Source organism: Arachis ipaensis, chromosome B2 (assembly GCF_059453495.1).
Source record: "Arachis ipaensis isolate K30076 ecotype BB chromosome B2, ASM5945349v1, whole genome shotgun sequence".
NCBI lineage: Eukaryota > Viridiplantae > Streptophyta > Magnoliopsida > Fabales > Fabaceae > Arachis > Arachis ipaensis.
This window is the reverse complement of record NC_142437.1, coordinates 115,780,651-115,797,467: the sequence shown is the minus strand read 5'-3', so window position 1 is coordinate 115,797,467 and position 16,817 is coordinate 115,780,651. Positions and strand designations below refer to the sequence as shown.

The following is a 16,817-nucleotide window of genomic DNA, read 5'->3' as shown; positions in this document are numbered from 1 at the left end:
TTTTAATTTTATGTTTGTAGTCACTGCATGGAATTCCAAGCCTTTTTTATAGAGAGTACAAGAATTTTTTTGATAATACCATTATTCTATTTGATGAACATGACAATCAAGTTGAGCTGCGTATCCTTAGGGGTGAATCCAGTGCTTACATTATAGACGGAATGCAGAATATCATTGAGATATATGGTATTGGTTGTGGAGGTTCTTTGAAGATAATATATGTTTGCAGAAAGTTCTTTTATATTCTTAGTGTGAGGGATGACTTGATGTTAAGGATGGTTGCCTTGAAACGTAACTACAAGGGCTATTTGCATGCTACTGTTACTGACAAGGGTAAGGATAAATTGCCTGACGATGAAGACCAAATTTTTAGGAGCAATGTTATAGCTGCATTCAAAAAGAAAAAATCTAAGAAAATCTCTAATCTTTCTAATCTGCCTCCTTCCCCTGATTGCAATTTGATGGAGACAGAACAATCTCATCAACATGCCCAGAGTAGTCAATGTAACGTTGTTAACAATGGCAATCAGGTTGTTCAGGAAATTCCATTGTGCACCATGGAATCAGACCAGTTTATTGGTTCTGTTATACCAATCAAATTCCATGACTTTTTTTCAAAGAATTTCAATGAACAGGTTGTATTTCTCCCTAACCATCCACTATGTGATGCTGCTCTCAACCGGCCAACTTTTTTTGAGTTTCTCCCAAAACCCCAGCCATACCAGCCTTCCTTTGTTACCCATGTGTGTGTTCTTGATGTCAATGATATCGGGTCTGGTTCTTTGGTAAGCGTTCATTTAAACATTTTAAATTATCTCTTTTTTGTGACTAATTTTTTTAAATCATCATTAATTCTCCATCAGGTTTTGGCTCCTGAGTTTGCAAAGAAGGCATTTCCTTCTCAATTTGATTATGTAAGATTGCGTCAGAAGGGTGGCTATGCTTACAACATGGTGCTCAGATGGACTAACAAAGAGAAGTCATATTATGAAGTTTTAATGACCAGGGCCTGGCGTGCATTTGTTAGGAATAATTTATTAAGTGTAGGTAGCAAGCTTAAGTTCATGGTTTCAGCAGAAGATGAGAGAGTCATGTATGCAGAAATTATAAAAAATTAAGTATTGTTTAGCATTATCTATTTCTAAACCTTGATAGTTTTTTTTCCTTATTGTCCATGTTAGTTAATTTTTGTTTAGTTGATGGATATATCATGTCATTGATTTAATCCCATAATATTTTGGTATTATGGTTAGATATGCAAGTACCATGTTATGATCTTCATGGTACCTAAGTATCTAGACATTTTTTTTTTTTGTAAACTTCTCTAGCTATCTAAAAAACATTATGCATCAATCAATGTAATGATTAATTATAATGTTAAGTGTTTGAAGTAAGATACACTGTTCATTTATTTATATTATTTTGACTGTGCTTATTAATTCTATTTAATTATCTGATTTTGTTTTTATTTTTGGGATTCTTTATGTTACAATCAAGCTTTACAAGTTTTTAATGACCAGATCGTGATATAACTTTTAAGCTGATACATTCAATGTATTTACTGGTTGTTGTTCCATATATAGTTGGTGTATCGGTTATATAAATTTTTTAACATTTTGACGATCATTAGCTACATTTTAGTTTTAATAAATTATTTTATCATTTTTATAGATTTAATAGTTTTTTTCAATTCTACCACTGACATATTCACCCTTATGCGGTATCATTTTTTCTTCTGTTATATAATTATAGCTTACACTGATTTCTTGCCTTTTTATATATTATTATGCCCTTCAATATTTTTTTCACTTTATTCAACTGTACTCAAACAATTTAAATATAACAATTAAATTGTAGCCTACATGGTAGGTTGTGTGTTTTCCTCCATTCACCATCCATTGGGCCTGTATTTCTTAATTATTGCTATCACATAGAACGTAACCATAGAGGTCTATTTAGAGAGGTTATACAAACATATTATATGTGTATATTATTGTCACTTTCTTTCATTATATAGTCCATTTCCAGTTGTGTATCTCAGTTTTATGTCATATGTTCTTATTGTAATTTCAATTTCTTATTAGTTTGGTATGTCTCAGTTCTTTTTTTTGTTCCCCTCATTAGCTATCATTTTCTATATTCATTGAATTCATTAACCATTCTCTAAAATTTCTTTCATCCACTGTATTCATCATATATCCAGCAAACTTATATTCATTAGAAATGGAAGACACAGATTATCAGATTTCTCCTAAGCTTGCAAGGCTTAATAGGAGTCTCATTAGAAGGCAGAAAAGGGCTAAAAACGTGGCCTTTGAAGGTTAGATAGTATGCTCCTTTTCGAATTTATCACAAACAATCATTTCGTGCTCTTTGTTATTTTCTTATGATTTAGCCTTCGATTTAATTAGATGTTTTGAATTTATGAAACTTGCAGATGGCCAAATATTACCTATGAAGAGGCATTCTACAACAAATCATTCACCTATATTGTGCGAGAAGGAAAATATATTTCAATCCACTCAGAATTATGACAGTGCCTCTACTTCAATACATCGTTATGATGTTCGTCTTTGTGATGGGCAAAATAGAACACCTCTATCTGACAAGACTAATGGTCCGAATTTTTAAATTTCATCCCATTTGATTCTTTTTACTGATGTTTATTTAAATTACGTCTATATGTGATTTTTTTTTAATTATTAACTGAAATATCATATTAGCTCAATATTCTGCTATATCCATTAATACATGTGGAGGTCAAATTCATGGTAAGGAGAATCATTCTCTGAAGCAGAATGTTACTTCTAACCTCGGAGCCAATGCGGAGACTATTTTGGTTCCATCTGCCAATCTAGATGTTGAAACAAGTTACAGGTATATTCGGCAGACATGAAATTATTCATGTAGTTATTTTGAAGCAGTTATCCCACATCACTTATGTGTTATTATTATATTTATTTTTGTTCTGTAGAGTTTCTTTTCAATATTGATTCAGTTGTTCATTCCGTATGAATTTAGGAGCAAACGTCCTTTGATTCCATCTTCAAAGACGTTGATTCATCTTGCTGGGACTACCCGTAATTTGTTTAACGAATCCCAATTAGACATCGATCATTCAGCAGCTTACTCAGTTGAAATTTCTTCCCAAGAAGTTCAACATGACTGCGAATGTATTTTACACCTTTTGTATTTTTTCAATTATTTAGAGTAATGCTATTTACTTATATACAAGGTACAATTATTATGTAATGATATATCTATGTATGCAGTCATTGATGGATATGATGACATTGCTGTAGATGATGCCTTCATACCCGAGTCAGATACAGTGGATGCAGTTGGTAATAATTTTAATTTCTATTATATAGCTTTTATATATTATGTCCTAATTAAATATTTGATTTTGCTATTCTATTCCCTTAGGAAATAGCTTAGAAGCATTAATTGTATTTGATAATTATAAATTCATGTGTCATTTAAGGATTAGTTAGTCTACTAAATTAATATCATCATCTCTCATATTTTCATTCCTAAATTAAGCTTTAAAACTTTAATTACATTATTCAAAATTTTCTCTAAAAATATTCGGTCGATTTAATTTTTTACGTAAGCATATTTAATTTTTTTCTGAATTCACCGTTACAACATAATATCTATATATTATATGTAAAATTATTTTTTCACTCAAGCATATTTATTTTTTTTTTCATTTTTTACCCTTCTTTTACTACTACAATGTAACATCTATAACAGATAAGGTAGGTGTGAGTAGATAAATTGAGAGAGTACATTCAACAAATTAAACAAAAAAATTATAAAACTCTATTTTTTAACAAGTAAAAATGGGTAAGAATCGTTAGCTTTTAAATAGTATTTCGGTGTATCTTTAATTTGCTTTATCAAATAACAAGACAGATTAATTAAAATTTTTTTTAAAACAGATGAGCATATAACAAAGAGAGTAAATTAGATAGGTTGAGGAATTACAATGCAAATAGGAAATGCTAGAAACCATGTACTCCACGGCATTATTAATTTTCTTATTTGTATGTATAAGAAAATATGAAGAAGAAATAAAGAAAAATAATGTAAAAGGTCAATTAACATTTTTCAGATTTAACACTAATAATTTTAGAGGATAATTTTGAACAAAAGTTTATAAAAATTAGCAGATACAATTAATATTTATTAACGTGTTTCTTAAAGGCATATGATAACAAAATCCTTAAATATTTTAGAGGTCTTATTTATTTGTTTATCTCTTTCATAATATACAGGACATGTTTTTCAACATTCTGATCATGATCAGCTTGAAGAAAACGAGGAAGGTTTATAGCCTTACCCTTTACAAATGTTTAGGATTATTTTTATTAATTTATATATATGTTTATTAACTTTTTTTTTCTATTTTCTGCATAAAATTTCTGCATGTTATTCTTCTATAGATTATTGGGATGCGGGTGATCCTATTTTTTGTTGTCTATTTTGCAATGCCAACATGTGGAATAAAGAGAGATTAACCAGAACTAATGGGCATGCTACACCACATTTTGGTCTTTGTTGTATGGATGGGAAGGTTCAATTGCCTATTCTTAAATCAACTCCTGATATTTTACAAAATCTTCACTTTAAGCATGATGAGACATCGAGGTTCTTTAAGAAGAAAATTCGACTATTCAATTCTATGTTTTCATTCACATCTATGGCTGGTAGAATGAACAACAACATAAACAATGGATCTACCCCACCAACATTTTTACTTAGCGGTCAGAATTACCATTCTATTGGTAGCTTACTTCCGTCAGTGAATAATACCCTAAAGTTTGCTCAGCTATATATATATGATACTGATAATGAAGTCGAGAATCGAATTAAGGCTGTTCGGTAAGTTTAGTTTTCTAAATTTTATTAACCTTTTTTAATAATTTTATACTACAAGTATTTTTTGTGCAGCCAAATATGTCTAATTCAGTTATAAATATTAAATAGGCAATCTGATGATATCACCGATGTGGAAAGAGTTATTGTAGCTCAACTTAAAACTATGCTTGATATTCACAACCCATTAGCAAGGACGTTTCGATATGCTCGAGACCGGTTTAAAGATTTTAATCCTCCTGACATAAGAATTAAGTTGATTAGAAGAAGGAATACTGATGGAAGGCGTTATAATTTGCCAACAGTATCTGAGGTTGCAGTTATCATATTGGGTGATATTGATGAGTCCTCTTTGGAAAGGGATATAATAGTTGAGTCACATTCTAGCCAGTTAAAAAGGATTGATGTTCTTCACCCACAATACCTTGCTTTGCAGTATCCTTTATTGTTTCCATATGCGGAGGACGGATATAGGGTTGGAATTGAAACTTCCTTTCATTACAATATTGATGGTTCAAAGAAGAGGAAAACTATCAGCATGAGGGAGTTCTTTGCCTATCGCTTGCAGATGAGGTCTCAAGATTCTCCTATTTTGTTACATTCTGCTAGACTTTTCCAACAATTCTTGGTTGATGCATATACAATGGTTGAGGCTGAACGATTGAGCTTTATTAGATTTAACCAGCCAAAGTTAAGGGTTGAAAGATACAAGGCCTTACATGAGTCATTCGTAAGAGGCGAAGCTGACGCCGTTGCCACTGGGCAGCGTATTATTCTTCCTAGCACATTTACCGGTGGTCCTAGGTACATGTTTAACAACTGCAAGGATGCTTTTGCTATTTGCAAATATGCTGGATATCCTAGCTTCTTTATTACAATTACTTCCAATCCTGACTGGGATGAGGTTAAGAGATTGCTTCACGGTTCTGGTTTATCACCTCAGGATCGTCCAGACATTGTATCAAGGATATTCAAGATTAAGCTTAATCATTTAATCAGCGATTTTAAAAGCGGTGTTCCTTTTGGAAAAATTGTTGGATGTAAGATATATTTTAGAAGTTCATTATTATTACATGTTATACGTACAAATTGTCATATTTGTTTTAACTCTATTTTTTTCTAATTGTTTCAGATGTATGCACTGTTGAATTTCAGAAGAGGGGTTTACCCCATGCACACATATTGTTATTCATTCATCCTCTAGACAAGCCAAAGTCTCCATCAGATATTGATAAGTTTATTTCTGCTGAGATACCTGATAAGCGTCGTAGACCAAAGTTGTATGCTGCTGTTGAGAGATTCATGGTACATGGTCCTTGCGGTCGACATAACAAAAAGAGTCCGTGCATGGTAGAGGGCCACTGTTCAAAATTTTTTCCTAAGCCATTTAGGTCACGTACTGTTATTGATGAAGCCGGGTTCCCCAAGTATAAGAGACCAGACAATGGTCGAACGTTAACAAAGAGGAATGTTATCATTGATAATTCATTCATTGTACCATACAATCCTTATTTGTTGCTGAGGTATGGCTGTCATATAAATGTGGAGCATACATGCCAAACTTCTGCTATCAAGTATCTATTTAAATATGTGCACAAGGGTAATGATCGTGTAACTGCTTCTTTCTATCAATCTGCCGAGGACTCAATGTCTGGACGTGTAGTGGATGAAATAAACAACTATTATGACTGTCGTTATATATCCTCATGCGAGGCGGCTTGGAGATTATTTGGTTATGACATTCAAATTAAAGAACCTGCTGTTATTAGGTTGCCTTTTCACCTCCCTGAAGATCATCCTGTAATTTTCAGAGATCATGATAATATTCAAGCTGTTCTGAATCGTGTAGAAGGCAAGTTGACCAAATTATTGGCATGGTTCCTTGCTAATAATGTGTATCCCTTTGCCAGGTCCTTGACCTATAGTGAGTTCCCAAACAAGTTTGTATGGAAAGATGATGTTTCCATGTGGGTCCCACGAAAATAGGGTTTTTCTATTGGCCGGTTAACTCATGTCCCTAGGGGGAATGGTGAAGATTATTATTTGAGACTTTTACTTAACATACAGAAAGGATGCAAAAGTTTCATTGATATTAGGACCGTCGAAGGTGTTGTTTATGACACATTCAAGGAAGCATGTTATGCATTAGGTCTTCTTCAAGATGACAAGGAGTTTAATGATGCTATTTTGGAAGCAAGTTCATGGGCATCTGGTTCGTATGTTCGTGATCTCTTTGTTGTTCTTCTTATATCTAATAACATATCTCGCCCTGAAGTAGTTTGGCAATCATGCTATCAGCAATTATCCGAAGACATACTATACTTGCAGAGAAGGATTCACCATTCTGATGGTTCGTTGTTTATTTTTTTATACTATTATTTATCACTCTCTCATATAATTATGCAGTTGTGTTAACTTTTCTTGGTTTTCTTCTTCGGTGATTACCATTTTGTTATAAATTTTACAGATTTAGTATTAGCTGATGATCAGATTTTGAACTTAACATTGATGAAACTTGAGGAACGATTACAAGCTAATGGTAGATCTTTGAAAGAATTTTCTACGTTGCCTTATCCCGATATGCAAGCGATTGATGGTATTGAGGATCGGTTGATAATGGATGAGTTGAATTTTGATAGAATTTTACTCCGTCAAGAGTTGAATGATGCTTTGCAATCTATGAATAATGAACAGAGCTATGCATATCATACAATACTTGATGCCGTGAACATGGATCGTGGCGGATTTTACTTTGTTTATGGGTATGGTGGTACTGGCAAGACATTCCTTTGGCGTACGCTTTCTGCTTCATTAAGGTGTGAGGGAAAGATTGTTCTAAATGTTGCATCAAGTGGTATTGCTTCACTACTTCTCCCCAATGGACGCACTACTCATTCAAAATTTAAGATACCTCTAAACATTAACGAGGATTCAGTTTGCAACATTAAACAAGGTTCATCTCTTGCTAAGTTGGTTTCCAGAGCCAGTTTGATTATATGGGACGAAGCTCCAATGTTGAACAAACACTGTTATGAGGCATTGGACAAGTCACTGAAGGATATCCTAAGATATGAACGATCTTACAAGCCGAGCATGGCTTTTGCAGGTAAGGTTGTTGTACTAGGTGGTGACTTTCGACAGATTCTTCCAGTCATACCGATGGGATCACGTCAAGATATTGTTCAAGCTTCCATTAATTCATCTTACCTCTGGGATCACTGCTCAGTCTTGAATTTAACAAGGAATATGCGTTTAGCATCTTCTGATATTTCCGAAGACAATAGTGAGGTTAACGAATTTGCCAAGTGGCTTATCCAGATTGGTGATGGATTCGCCGGTGATTCTACAGATGGTGAGTCAGAAGTTTTGATTCTAGATGACATGCTCATAAATGATACTGAAGATGGTTTTGGAGAGTTGGTACATTTTGTCTATCCAAATATTGTTTCTAACTTGAACCACACTGATTACTTCAAGGAACGTTCGATTCTTGCTCCCACATTAGAAGTTGTGAATGAGGTGAACAACAGTATTATGAGTCGACTACCTGGAGAACAGAAAGTTTATCTTAGTTCTGATTCTCTATGTGTTGAAGAAGGTAATATGGAGTCTGAGTTAGACACATTTTCACCTGATGTTTTGAATGCGATTAATTGTTCAGGTTTACCTCCACACCAAATATGCTTGAAGGAAGGTGTACCAGTTATGTTGCTTCGGAACATTGATCAGTCTAATGGGTTGTGCAATGGCACGAGAATGCAGGTTCGTCGTTTAGGTAATCATGTAATTGAGTGCATTATATTGACGGGGGACCAGACAGGCCGAGTTGTGCTCATTCCACGCATGGACATGATACCAAATAATGACACACTCCCTTTTAGGTTCAGAAGGAGGCAATTCCCTTTGATTGTTTCATTTGCAATGACTATAAATAAGGCGCAGGGACAGACTTTGGGTGTTGTTGGGCTATTTTTGTCGAAACCCGTTTTTACACATGGACAACTGTATGTTGCACTCTCTCGAGTAAAATCAAAGAAATGCCTTAGAGTGCTGATTCAGAATAATGGTACCATGCCCAAGGGTAGTACAATAAATGTAGTATTCAGGGAAATTTTTAACAATATTTTTTGATGTTATTTCAAGTAGTTTTACATTTTTTATGTGATACTATTGTGTTTCAAGTTATGTTAAATGTTTTTAAATTGATTTCATGTAATTCCTTCCATATGTTTGGTTTAAAATTATTTAGTTTTTGTATGTAATTTTTTTCGTGCGTAGCACGGGTCCTTTCACTAGTGAATACTAAATAAGGCAAGTTATAGCTGTTTTTGGCTGATTTTCTTTAGTTACCAAACATTTTCGCACCAAAAATCACTTTTTTTTTTCTTGTCTTAGTAACTAAGTAACATATAAGGTTGCGTGTAAGTTAAAATTTAAAAAATTTAGCCGTAAAACAATAATTAAGAAAAAACAAAAATTTTAATTGAGAAATTTTGTATAAAAAACAAAAATTTTGATTTTTAATGAATTTTTTGCATATATTTATTAATATAAATATTAATTTTTTTTATTAATACTAATCTTAATATTTTTTTAAAATACATATTAGTTAAACTTAAAACCTTTATCAAATGTTAACGCTTTAAAAATTATAATAATTGAATTTTCTTTTCTAGCAATAATAGGTGTACGAATAGAATTGGATTACTCAGTTCAACCAAAAAATCGTACAAAGATGTAGTTTAAATTTGGATTTTTTTATGCATGTATGTTCTGCTTACCAGTAATAAGTTATATTGTTATTAATCTGTTGGGTGGGGGATATTGTTTGGATAAACAAAAAAAAAGTTATATTATTTTTTATTATTTTAAATGTTAATTATTAATTATATAATAAAAATGTACAATAATTTTTTTAAATATTATTTTAATTTTATACTCACTTATATTTAAATTAATTATATTTTTTATTACTCATAATTATTAATATAAAAATAATTAAATATATAAATAAAAAATATTAAATATTTTTATTAGTTATAATATAATTATTTTTTATGATTATATGATATTTATTAATATTATTTTTTAATAAATATATATAGTATATAACAATATAATAAATATAAATTAATTAATTAGTTATTAAAATAAAAATATTTACTTTAATATAAAAATAAAATTAAAAAATTTTTATTATAACAAAATACTAAAATTTTATATACTTATTTATTAATTAAATTATAACTTGTTAATTATAATTTGTTAAAATTTAATTATTTTTAAAATATTAGTGAAGATATATATATTTTAAATTTTAATTTTAGATTGTAAACTATTTTATATTTTTTTATTTAAATAGGATCAATTTTGTCAGTGATTTGATTGTTGGTTCGATTCTGACAAGAATGATTTTAATATTATAAATGTTCAATGTACTTATTGTGAACAAATTAAAAAGCATAAATTAATTGAAATATATTATTACGATTCAATCTCAAAAGCTCCATAGAAACTTCATACAACTTTACACAAGGAATTACTTGTGTGTATACTCTAAGCAAAATCTATAACAAATAATGAAAACAATCACAATGAAATGAAAGTATTTCCTAATGTATATGCTTGTACAACATTTAGAAATCAATGTGTATTAACCAAAAAAATAAAAAATAATAAAATAATGAAGAGATATATAAGAAAAAGCTAAGAAAAATATTTAAAGACCAGCTGTGAAAGGAATACGAGTGGAAGGTAGCCATGAGTTGCCAGCAATGAAATTTGCAACACTGAATTTTGAAGCTTCAGCAGCACTGGTAATAACATGATAACCTCCCCATTTAACTCTGTTTGCGGTTGAAGATCCAAGTCCAGTGTTCATGTACTCTCCATAATACAATGTGGTTAATGCAAAGTTACCATTCCATTCCAACCAACCTGCTGGATCAATCAAGCTGTCAAGAGAACTCTTCATGAAAACTGTTCTTGAATATTGTTGCCATGGCCTTCCAAGATAAGTTTTAACTGAGCTCTGCACTGCTTTCAAATCCGATGCAGCTGTAACCACACAATTGTGAATGGAAATGCCGGTGTTTTGGTTTGGATCGGTTCTTCCTTGTGCAGTGATGGTGTTAATTTTGTTTGGAGGGTTTCTTGCATATAGATTACAGTTTTGGAAGACAACAGCAGCATTACCAAAGATAAAGTCAACAGTGCCATAAATATCACATTCTTTGTAGAATTGTCTATCAGAATAAACATATAATGTGTCTTGATAACCTTCGAAACTGCATTGATAGAAAACTGATAAGTCTGATCCTGAACGCAATGCAACAGCTTGATGATTTGCTGCACCTGCTGTGTTCCTAAATGTCATGCCTTGACCAATAAATCCATCTCCAGTTACAGCTGTCAAAATTAAAACAAAGTTTAGTATTGTCCAAAGTAAAGGAAAGAAAAACAAAGATGATTGGAGTAATGATATTCTTCTACTTACCAACGGTGGCGGAACGGAAGGTTGTGGTGCCTCCTCCCACACTTTGGCTGCCCGTGATTATGGTTTTTCCAATACCATCTCCCACTAACATTATATTATTTGCCTTTATCTCTACTTGCTCGTTGTAAATCCCGGCCTTCACATATATCACATACCTTCCACTGCTACTCTTTGGTGCTGCATTTATGGCTGCCATAACTGTTGTGTATTTTCCGGATCCGTCTTTGGCCACCACTACATTAGCTTGAGAAGCTGGAGAAGATGCTTGTAGCAATTTTCTATCACCAGGCTTGACCCATGTTGGGAATCCATTTTTGTAACTTGGCTCTTGATGAGATTCACCATTGTTGTTAAGAGCCAAAGTGTTGCTTAGCAACTTAGTAACATTGTTGGACATTAGAGGAAGGACATAGTCTTGAACACCAAGTTCATAGAAGCCAGCTTTGCATGTCTCAAGGTTTGTGAGAGCAGTGCTAAGCCATGTTTGAGCATCAACTTGGGAGCACTTGGTGTTAGGGTCTAGGGTTTTGTTGAGTTTATGAATGGTTTGTTGATAGAGGTCAACACAATCATTCCATGCAACTCTTTCAAGTTGGTTGCGGCACTTTGTGCCAAGTGAAAGAGTATTTGCATGACCTATGAGAGCTCTCTCTTGGGCAAGTTGTAATGAAATCTTGAGAAAGTCACTTTTTTGGTTAATAGGTTTGGTTTGGTGATTAGGGTTGTTGCTCAAGAAATACTCACATGGTTGAGGGTTTGGGGTTTGGCTACACCAATGTTTAACATCATTTGAAGAATAGGCATAGACAAAAGTTGATAGAAAGAAGGGAACAATGAGAAAATTGAAGAGCAAACGCATTGCTGCCATTGAACTTTTATGGCCAATAATGTTTTGTAAGAAAAAGTAATGGTTAAAATCTAAGACGTATTTGATGAGGTTTAATGTATATGTTTAGAGGTTGATTTGAAAATGTTGTGTTTGATGTCCAAAACCAAGCTTCTTTATATAGAGCGAAGAAGGAGATATTGGTTGTTGGAACTTATAACTGTAAAGCATGCAGTTTACGTGTTGATATTTCAAAGTCACTATTTGTAATACTTTTCTAATTGGTTCACAAGTTAGAATCATAATAATAATAATAAAGTATTATTTTGTTGATTTGATGAGCTAAACCATGGAAATATGTGGGAGGTGTCGTTTGACTTTAATTTTTGGAGGCTGTCCCATAAGCAGCCAATTAGAACTTGTCAATATTGTGGAAATTGATTTGACGCTTCACCACGCACCTACAAGTGGCTAAGAATGCGTTATGTGTAGGGTATATTATTAGTGCTTATTTGGCATTGTTATGGCCATGGAATATCAAATAATATAGAGAAATATATATTCTCATGCTTTATTTATTTCACCAATAAAACATATGTTTACCTATTCTACTGATTGAATTAATTTACTTGGTGAAGTGATCAGTTGAGTCATCTATTTAAATAAATATTAGTAATTGAAAATATTTGGTAACCAAAGAAAATCAGCCAAAACAGTCATAACTTACTTCATTTAACATTTATTAATTGTTGCGATAATTAATGAATGTTAAATAAGACAAGTTTTATCTGTTTTTTTTGTCTCTCTAACATTATCAATTAGTAATTTATATTGTGTTATATATATATAACAATTTATTAATTAATAATAAATTTTATAATAAAACTTAAATCTACAATAAATTAACTTTTGACTCGTTAAATTAGAGAATATCTTAGATAACTAAAAATTTATTCTACCGTTATTATGACGTAGATCTGGCTTAGATCAACTTAAGTTTAATAGATTTTCTATTGAACTACTAAAAAAAATTGAAAGTATCAAAAAATAATTTACCCATTTAAAATAATTTATGCGGGAGAATTTCTTTAACAGTATATATAATTTCTTGTTTCGGAAGCTGTAAAGTTAATAACTTACCGAAAACTTCTTTTTATATGAGTCTAATTAGAAATTAATTTTTTATCTAACAAAGCAATTCTAAATCTTAAATTTTTTATTTTAAATTATGAAATTTAAATTAAAAAAAATTAATTAATATTAACTATTACTTACAAGTTGGTTGTTTGTAGTTGCTCTTATTATATATATAAACACTAGCTATGCACTTAATAATATGAAACTCAAAATATTTAATAAAATGCTTTGGATAATCCTTTTAGTTACTGATAAATTGTGTACAAACAAATATCAAACTTTACTTAATTAGTCATCACACTTACGTCACATATTCCAAAAGTTGGACTCCATTGGTCATATATGATCAGTAACATAAAAAATGTAACTATATGAAAATTTTGAAGGAAGAAAAAATCGAATGAAAACCTATCATAGAAAACTATCATGTATATTTTATAGTGGAAACTCAGGTGCAGTCGACTTCACATGAAGTTGATAACTAAGAGCTGTTAGATTACTTGACTGATTTGACTAAATTTTTGTCTAATGACTTTCAGCTATCAATTTCACGTTAAGTCGACTGCACCTGAATTTTCACCATTTTTTATATATAATTAATTTAAGGGAAAGTATGATAAAAATCATATATGAAACTTGAAATTGGGCTTATAACGACAAATAGAGAGACATGACCTCCATGCATGGATTAAGACCATCAATAGTTACGTTGATGCTTGACCACGTGCCAAATTAAAAGCTTTATTTTATACACTTATATTTATTTGTTCAATTTTAATTTCCCATTTGCATATAGTCAGAATTATAATGCACGCATGCATGGTTCGTTCTCTGAATTTTCTTCGTACCTTTCCATTTTCCAGTTGCAATTTGCATTGTATTCTTATATCTTTCTTTGGCCTTGCATCTTAGAGAGAATATACGATGGAAAAGTATATGGTACCAACATATTATCTGCCAATTTATTGCCAATAATAATTAATTATTATATTTTAAATACATATGTAAAGAGATACATCCAAAAAATATATCTATAAAGACACTTCTATTAAACATAATTATAAAAAAGACGTTTTTATTAGACATATCCACGAAGACACTTTCATAAAACACAGTTATAAATAAGAGTTGGCAGAAGTTGACAGATATGCTGTTGGTAACGTAGCGAGACCGATATATGATATGTTCTTAGCTTCTTTGTTGTATGTTAGTTATTGGTCACTAGAAATGAAGGCCACTTGTTTATACCTCTAATATATATGCTTGTCAAATTTTCTAAGACACCGAATTTGATCGAAATATAAGTCCTAAACCTCTTAATTTGCTACAAGATTAATTAACCGAAAAGAATCAATATTCCTTATTCTTATCTACTATTTTATTCTTGAACAACAAACATGTAACACTCTCACTATCAGAAATTACGCTTCCGACTGCGCTACTCTGATAGCAAGAAGTATTACGACTACTTTACATACTAAATACTAGAATAGGAGCCTGTAACTCAATACTGTATCGCTGATTTCTTTGAAAAACCGGAGATAAATACTTCATTTTAAGAAAATTACAAGTAGGCATAGATTCTTATACAAGACTCATTACATAATAACTCAATATAATATATATATAAAACACACAATTCCTATCCCTCTTACAAACTTGTAATAACAAAGATGAGGGAAGAAAATAATCTAATTAATACAACAACATATAAACCAAACATAGTATAACTCTTCTTAATGCTTCTTCATCTGGTTCCTAAAAAGGTAAAGCTGTAGGGGGGTGAGAACCTAACCACACGGTCTCACCACAGAGTTTCAAAGTTGTCATAAGAAGATACTCAATAAGAAAACTGTTTTCAAATTCAGTGATTATCATTGCCTTATGAATCCTTTTAAAATCCAATAGCTAGTCGTTCAAAACCATTTCAAGAAACAATGTTTAATATTTTCAGAAATCCAAAGTCTTTCTTTTTTCATAAGCAAATCTCAATCAGAAACCAACCACGCAATCAAACAACACAATCATTAATTCAGCACCAAAAATTCATTCTCAAATGTAACACGCCAGGACAAACACAGGCAATACAGATAAGGAAAACACAAGTAGGAAGCAGTTACAGCAAATAGTTCAAGTAGCAGTTAAGAACAGTTTAGCAATTAGGCAAACCAAAGAAAGTTCAAACCCAAGCAAAGCATACAAATGCATATGATGCATGCCTGTCCTATGGCTGATGAGGCTCATCTGTCGGTTATCCAGCCAACCCGACAAGTCTGAATTGTCCTTAGACTGTCCCCCGACGTGCATCCCCAAGAGTCTATGCATAGCTTTTTCTCAAATAATCAATATTGCTCAATGGGGGTAACATTCCCGGGAATTTATATAGTGCCCGGTCACACTTACGTCGTAGGGTCAACAGAGTATCGAGTTTTCAACCTGGTACACGTGGTGGCAAGCCACGGCACTTAATCCAGGGAACCTCGTATCTCAGATATTTCAAATTCATAAGCCATGTGAATAATTCAAAGTTTATATCTCAACATTCTCAACATTCTCAACACCATAATCATTCATCAATCCAAATCTCATTTTCCAAATTCATTCAGAAACCATATTTCAAAGAAAATCCTCATTATCCTTCTTTCCATTTCGTTTATTAACAAATCTCAATTCAAAACATAATTCTTTCTTCAATAAATAAATCAATCTTAAGACATATAATGTTTAAAACCAAATCTTTTTAAATAATTACTTCAAATGAAACTTTCAATTTTATAAAATTTCGACAACATCTCCTCTAAAACTCGGATTCTGCCACCCTTTTCGGGTCCCAACCAAACCAAACCAAACGCCTGTAAATCATTCAAATCACTTTCAATAACCATTATCACAACAACAACACTCAACCCAAAGAAATTATAAAATCCAGAATTCAATCAACCAATCTATAAATCGCAATTTAAACCAGCTTCAATCAACAGCATCAATCAATAATAAAGAATTCTCGGTCTTCTCAAATAGTTTCAAACCAAACCCTTCCTCTAACCCTTTTTGAATCATTTCCAAAATAGCAAATCATTCTCAATAAAGAAACAATTTTCAAATATCAAGTACTTTCCAATTTTGTTTCAAAATCAAATTCCGATAATTCAAGGAAAACCACTTTAACAACATCAGTCAATTAATCAGAATATTCAACTTTCTCAATCGATCGATCAATCGAACTAACAATCTCATTCATCCAAAGCAACTAAATTCAATTCACAAGACTTACGAAATCACAAAAAAAGTATTTTATGCATTAATATCGATTTATAACAACTCTGGAAAGTAAAACAAGTTTAAGAAAAGTGTCCCTACCTCGAATAATCAAAATTCATAAATCAAATACGTCCAAGAAACCTTTTTCTCTCGACTCGCACTCAACGGCAGCTGCATCTGCCACTCCGTTCACTTCCACAACAACAGAAACGGCTT

At 31.8% G+C, this 16,817-nt stretch overlaps 2 protein-coding genes across 2 annotated transcripts; one reads left to right on the top strand and one right to left on the bottom strand.

Moving 5' to 3' along the window:
- Window positions 1-2,223: 2,223 nt before the first annotated feature.
- On the top strand, window positions 2,224-9,012 carry LOC107627800 (uncharacterized). Its single transcript, XM_088506170.1, has 11 exons — window positions 2,224-2,320; window positions 2,438-2,617; window positions 2,724-2,877; window positions 3,022-3,173; window positions 3,273-3,344; window positions 4,281-4,331; window positions 4,449-4,887; window positions 4,993-5,921; window positions 6,014-6,852; window positions 6,949-7,231; window positions 7,349-9,012. Exons 1-11 carry the CDS (start codon window positions 2,224-2,226, stop codon window positions 9,010-9,012), a joined length of 4,860 nt encoding a protein of 1,619 aa, XP_088362296.1.
- A 1,322-nt stretch (window positions 9,013-10,334) lies between these two features.
- Window positions 10,335-12,341, bottom strand: LOC148575312 (pectinesterase 2-like). The gene is made up of 2 exons (XM_088503913.1): window positions 11,378-12,341; window positions 10,335-11,289 (listed from the first exon to the last, which is right to left on the bottom strand). Exons 1-2 carry the CDS (start codon window positions 12,243-12,245, stop codon window positions 10,601-10,603), a joined length of 1,557 nt encoding a protein of 518 aa, XP_088360039.1. The 5' UTR covers window positions 12,246-12,341; the 3' UTR covers window positions 10,335-10,600.
- Between the last annotated feature and the right edge of the window lie 4,476 nt (window positions 12,342-16,817).

Bases quoted from the DNA above. Each gene is read 5' to 3' on its own strand.
- LOC107627800 (XM_088506170.1), top strand. From the start codon at position 2,224: ATGGAAGACACAGATTATCAGATTTCTCCTAAGCTTGCAAGGCTTAAT. The intron at 3,174-3,272 runs GTATTTTACACC...CTATGTATGCAG, and splicing joins AGTTCAACATGACTGCGAAT to TCATTGATGGATATGATGAC. The intron at 4,888-4,992 runs GTAAGTTTAGTT...AATATTAAATAG, and splicing joins AATCGAATTAAGGCTGTTCG to GCAATCTGATGATATCACCG.
- LOC148575312 (XM_088503913.1), bottom strand. From the start codon at position 12,245: ATGGCAGCAATGCGTTTGCTCTTCAATTTTCTCATTGTTCCCTTCTTT. The intron at 11,290-11,377 runs GTAAGTAGAAGA...TAATTTTGACAG, and splicing joins CTTCCGTTCCGCCACCGTTG to CTGTAACTGGAGATGGATTT.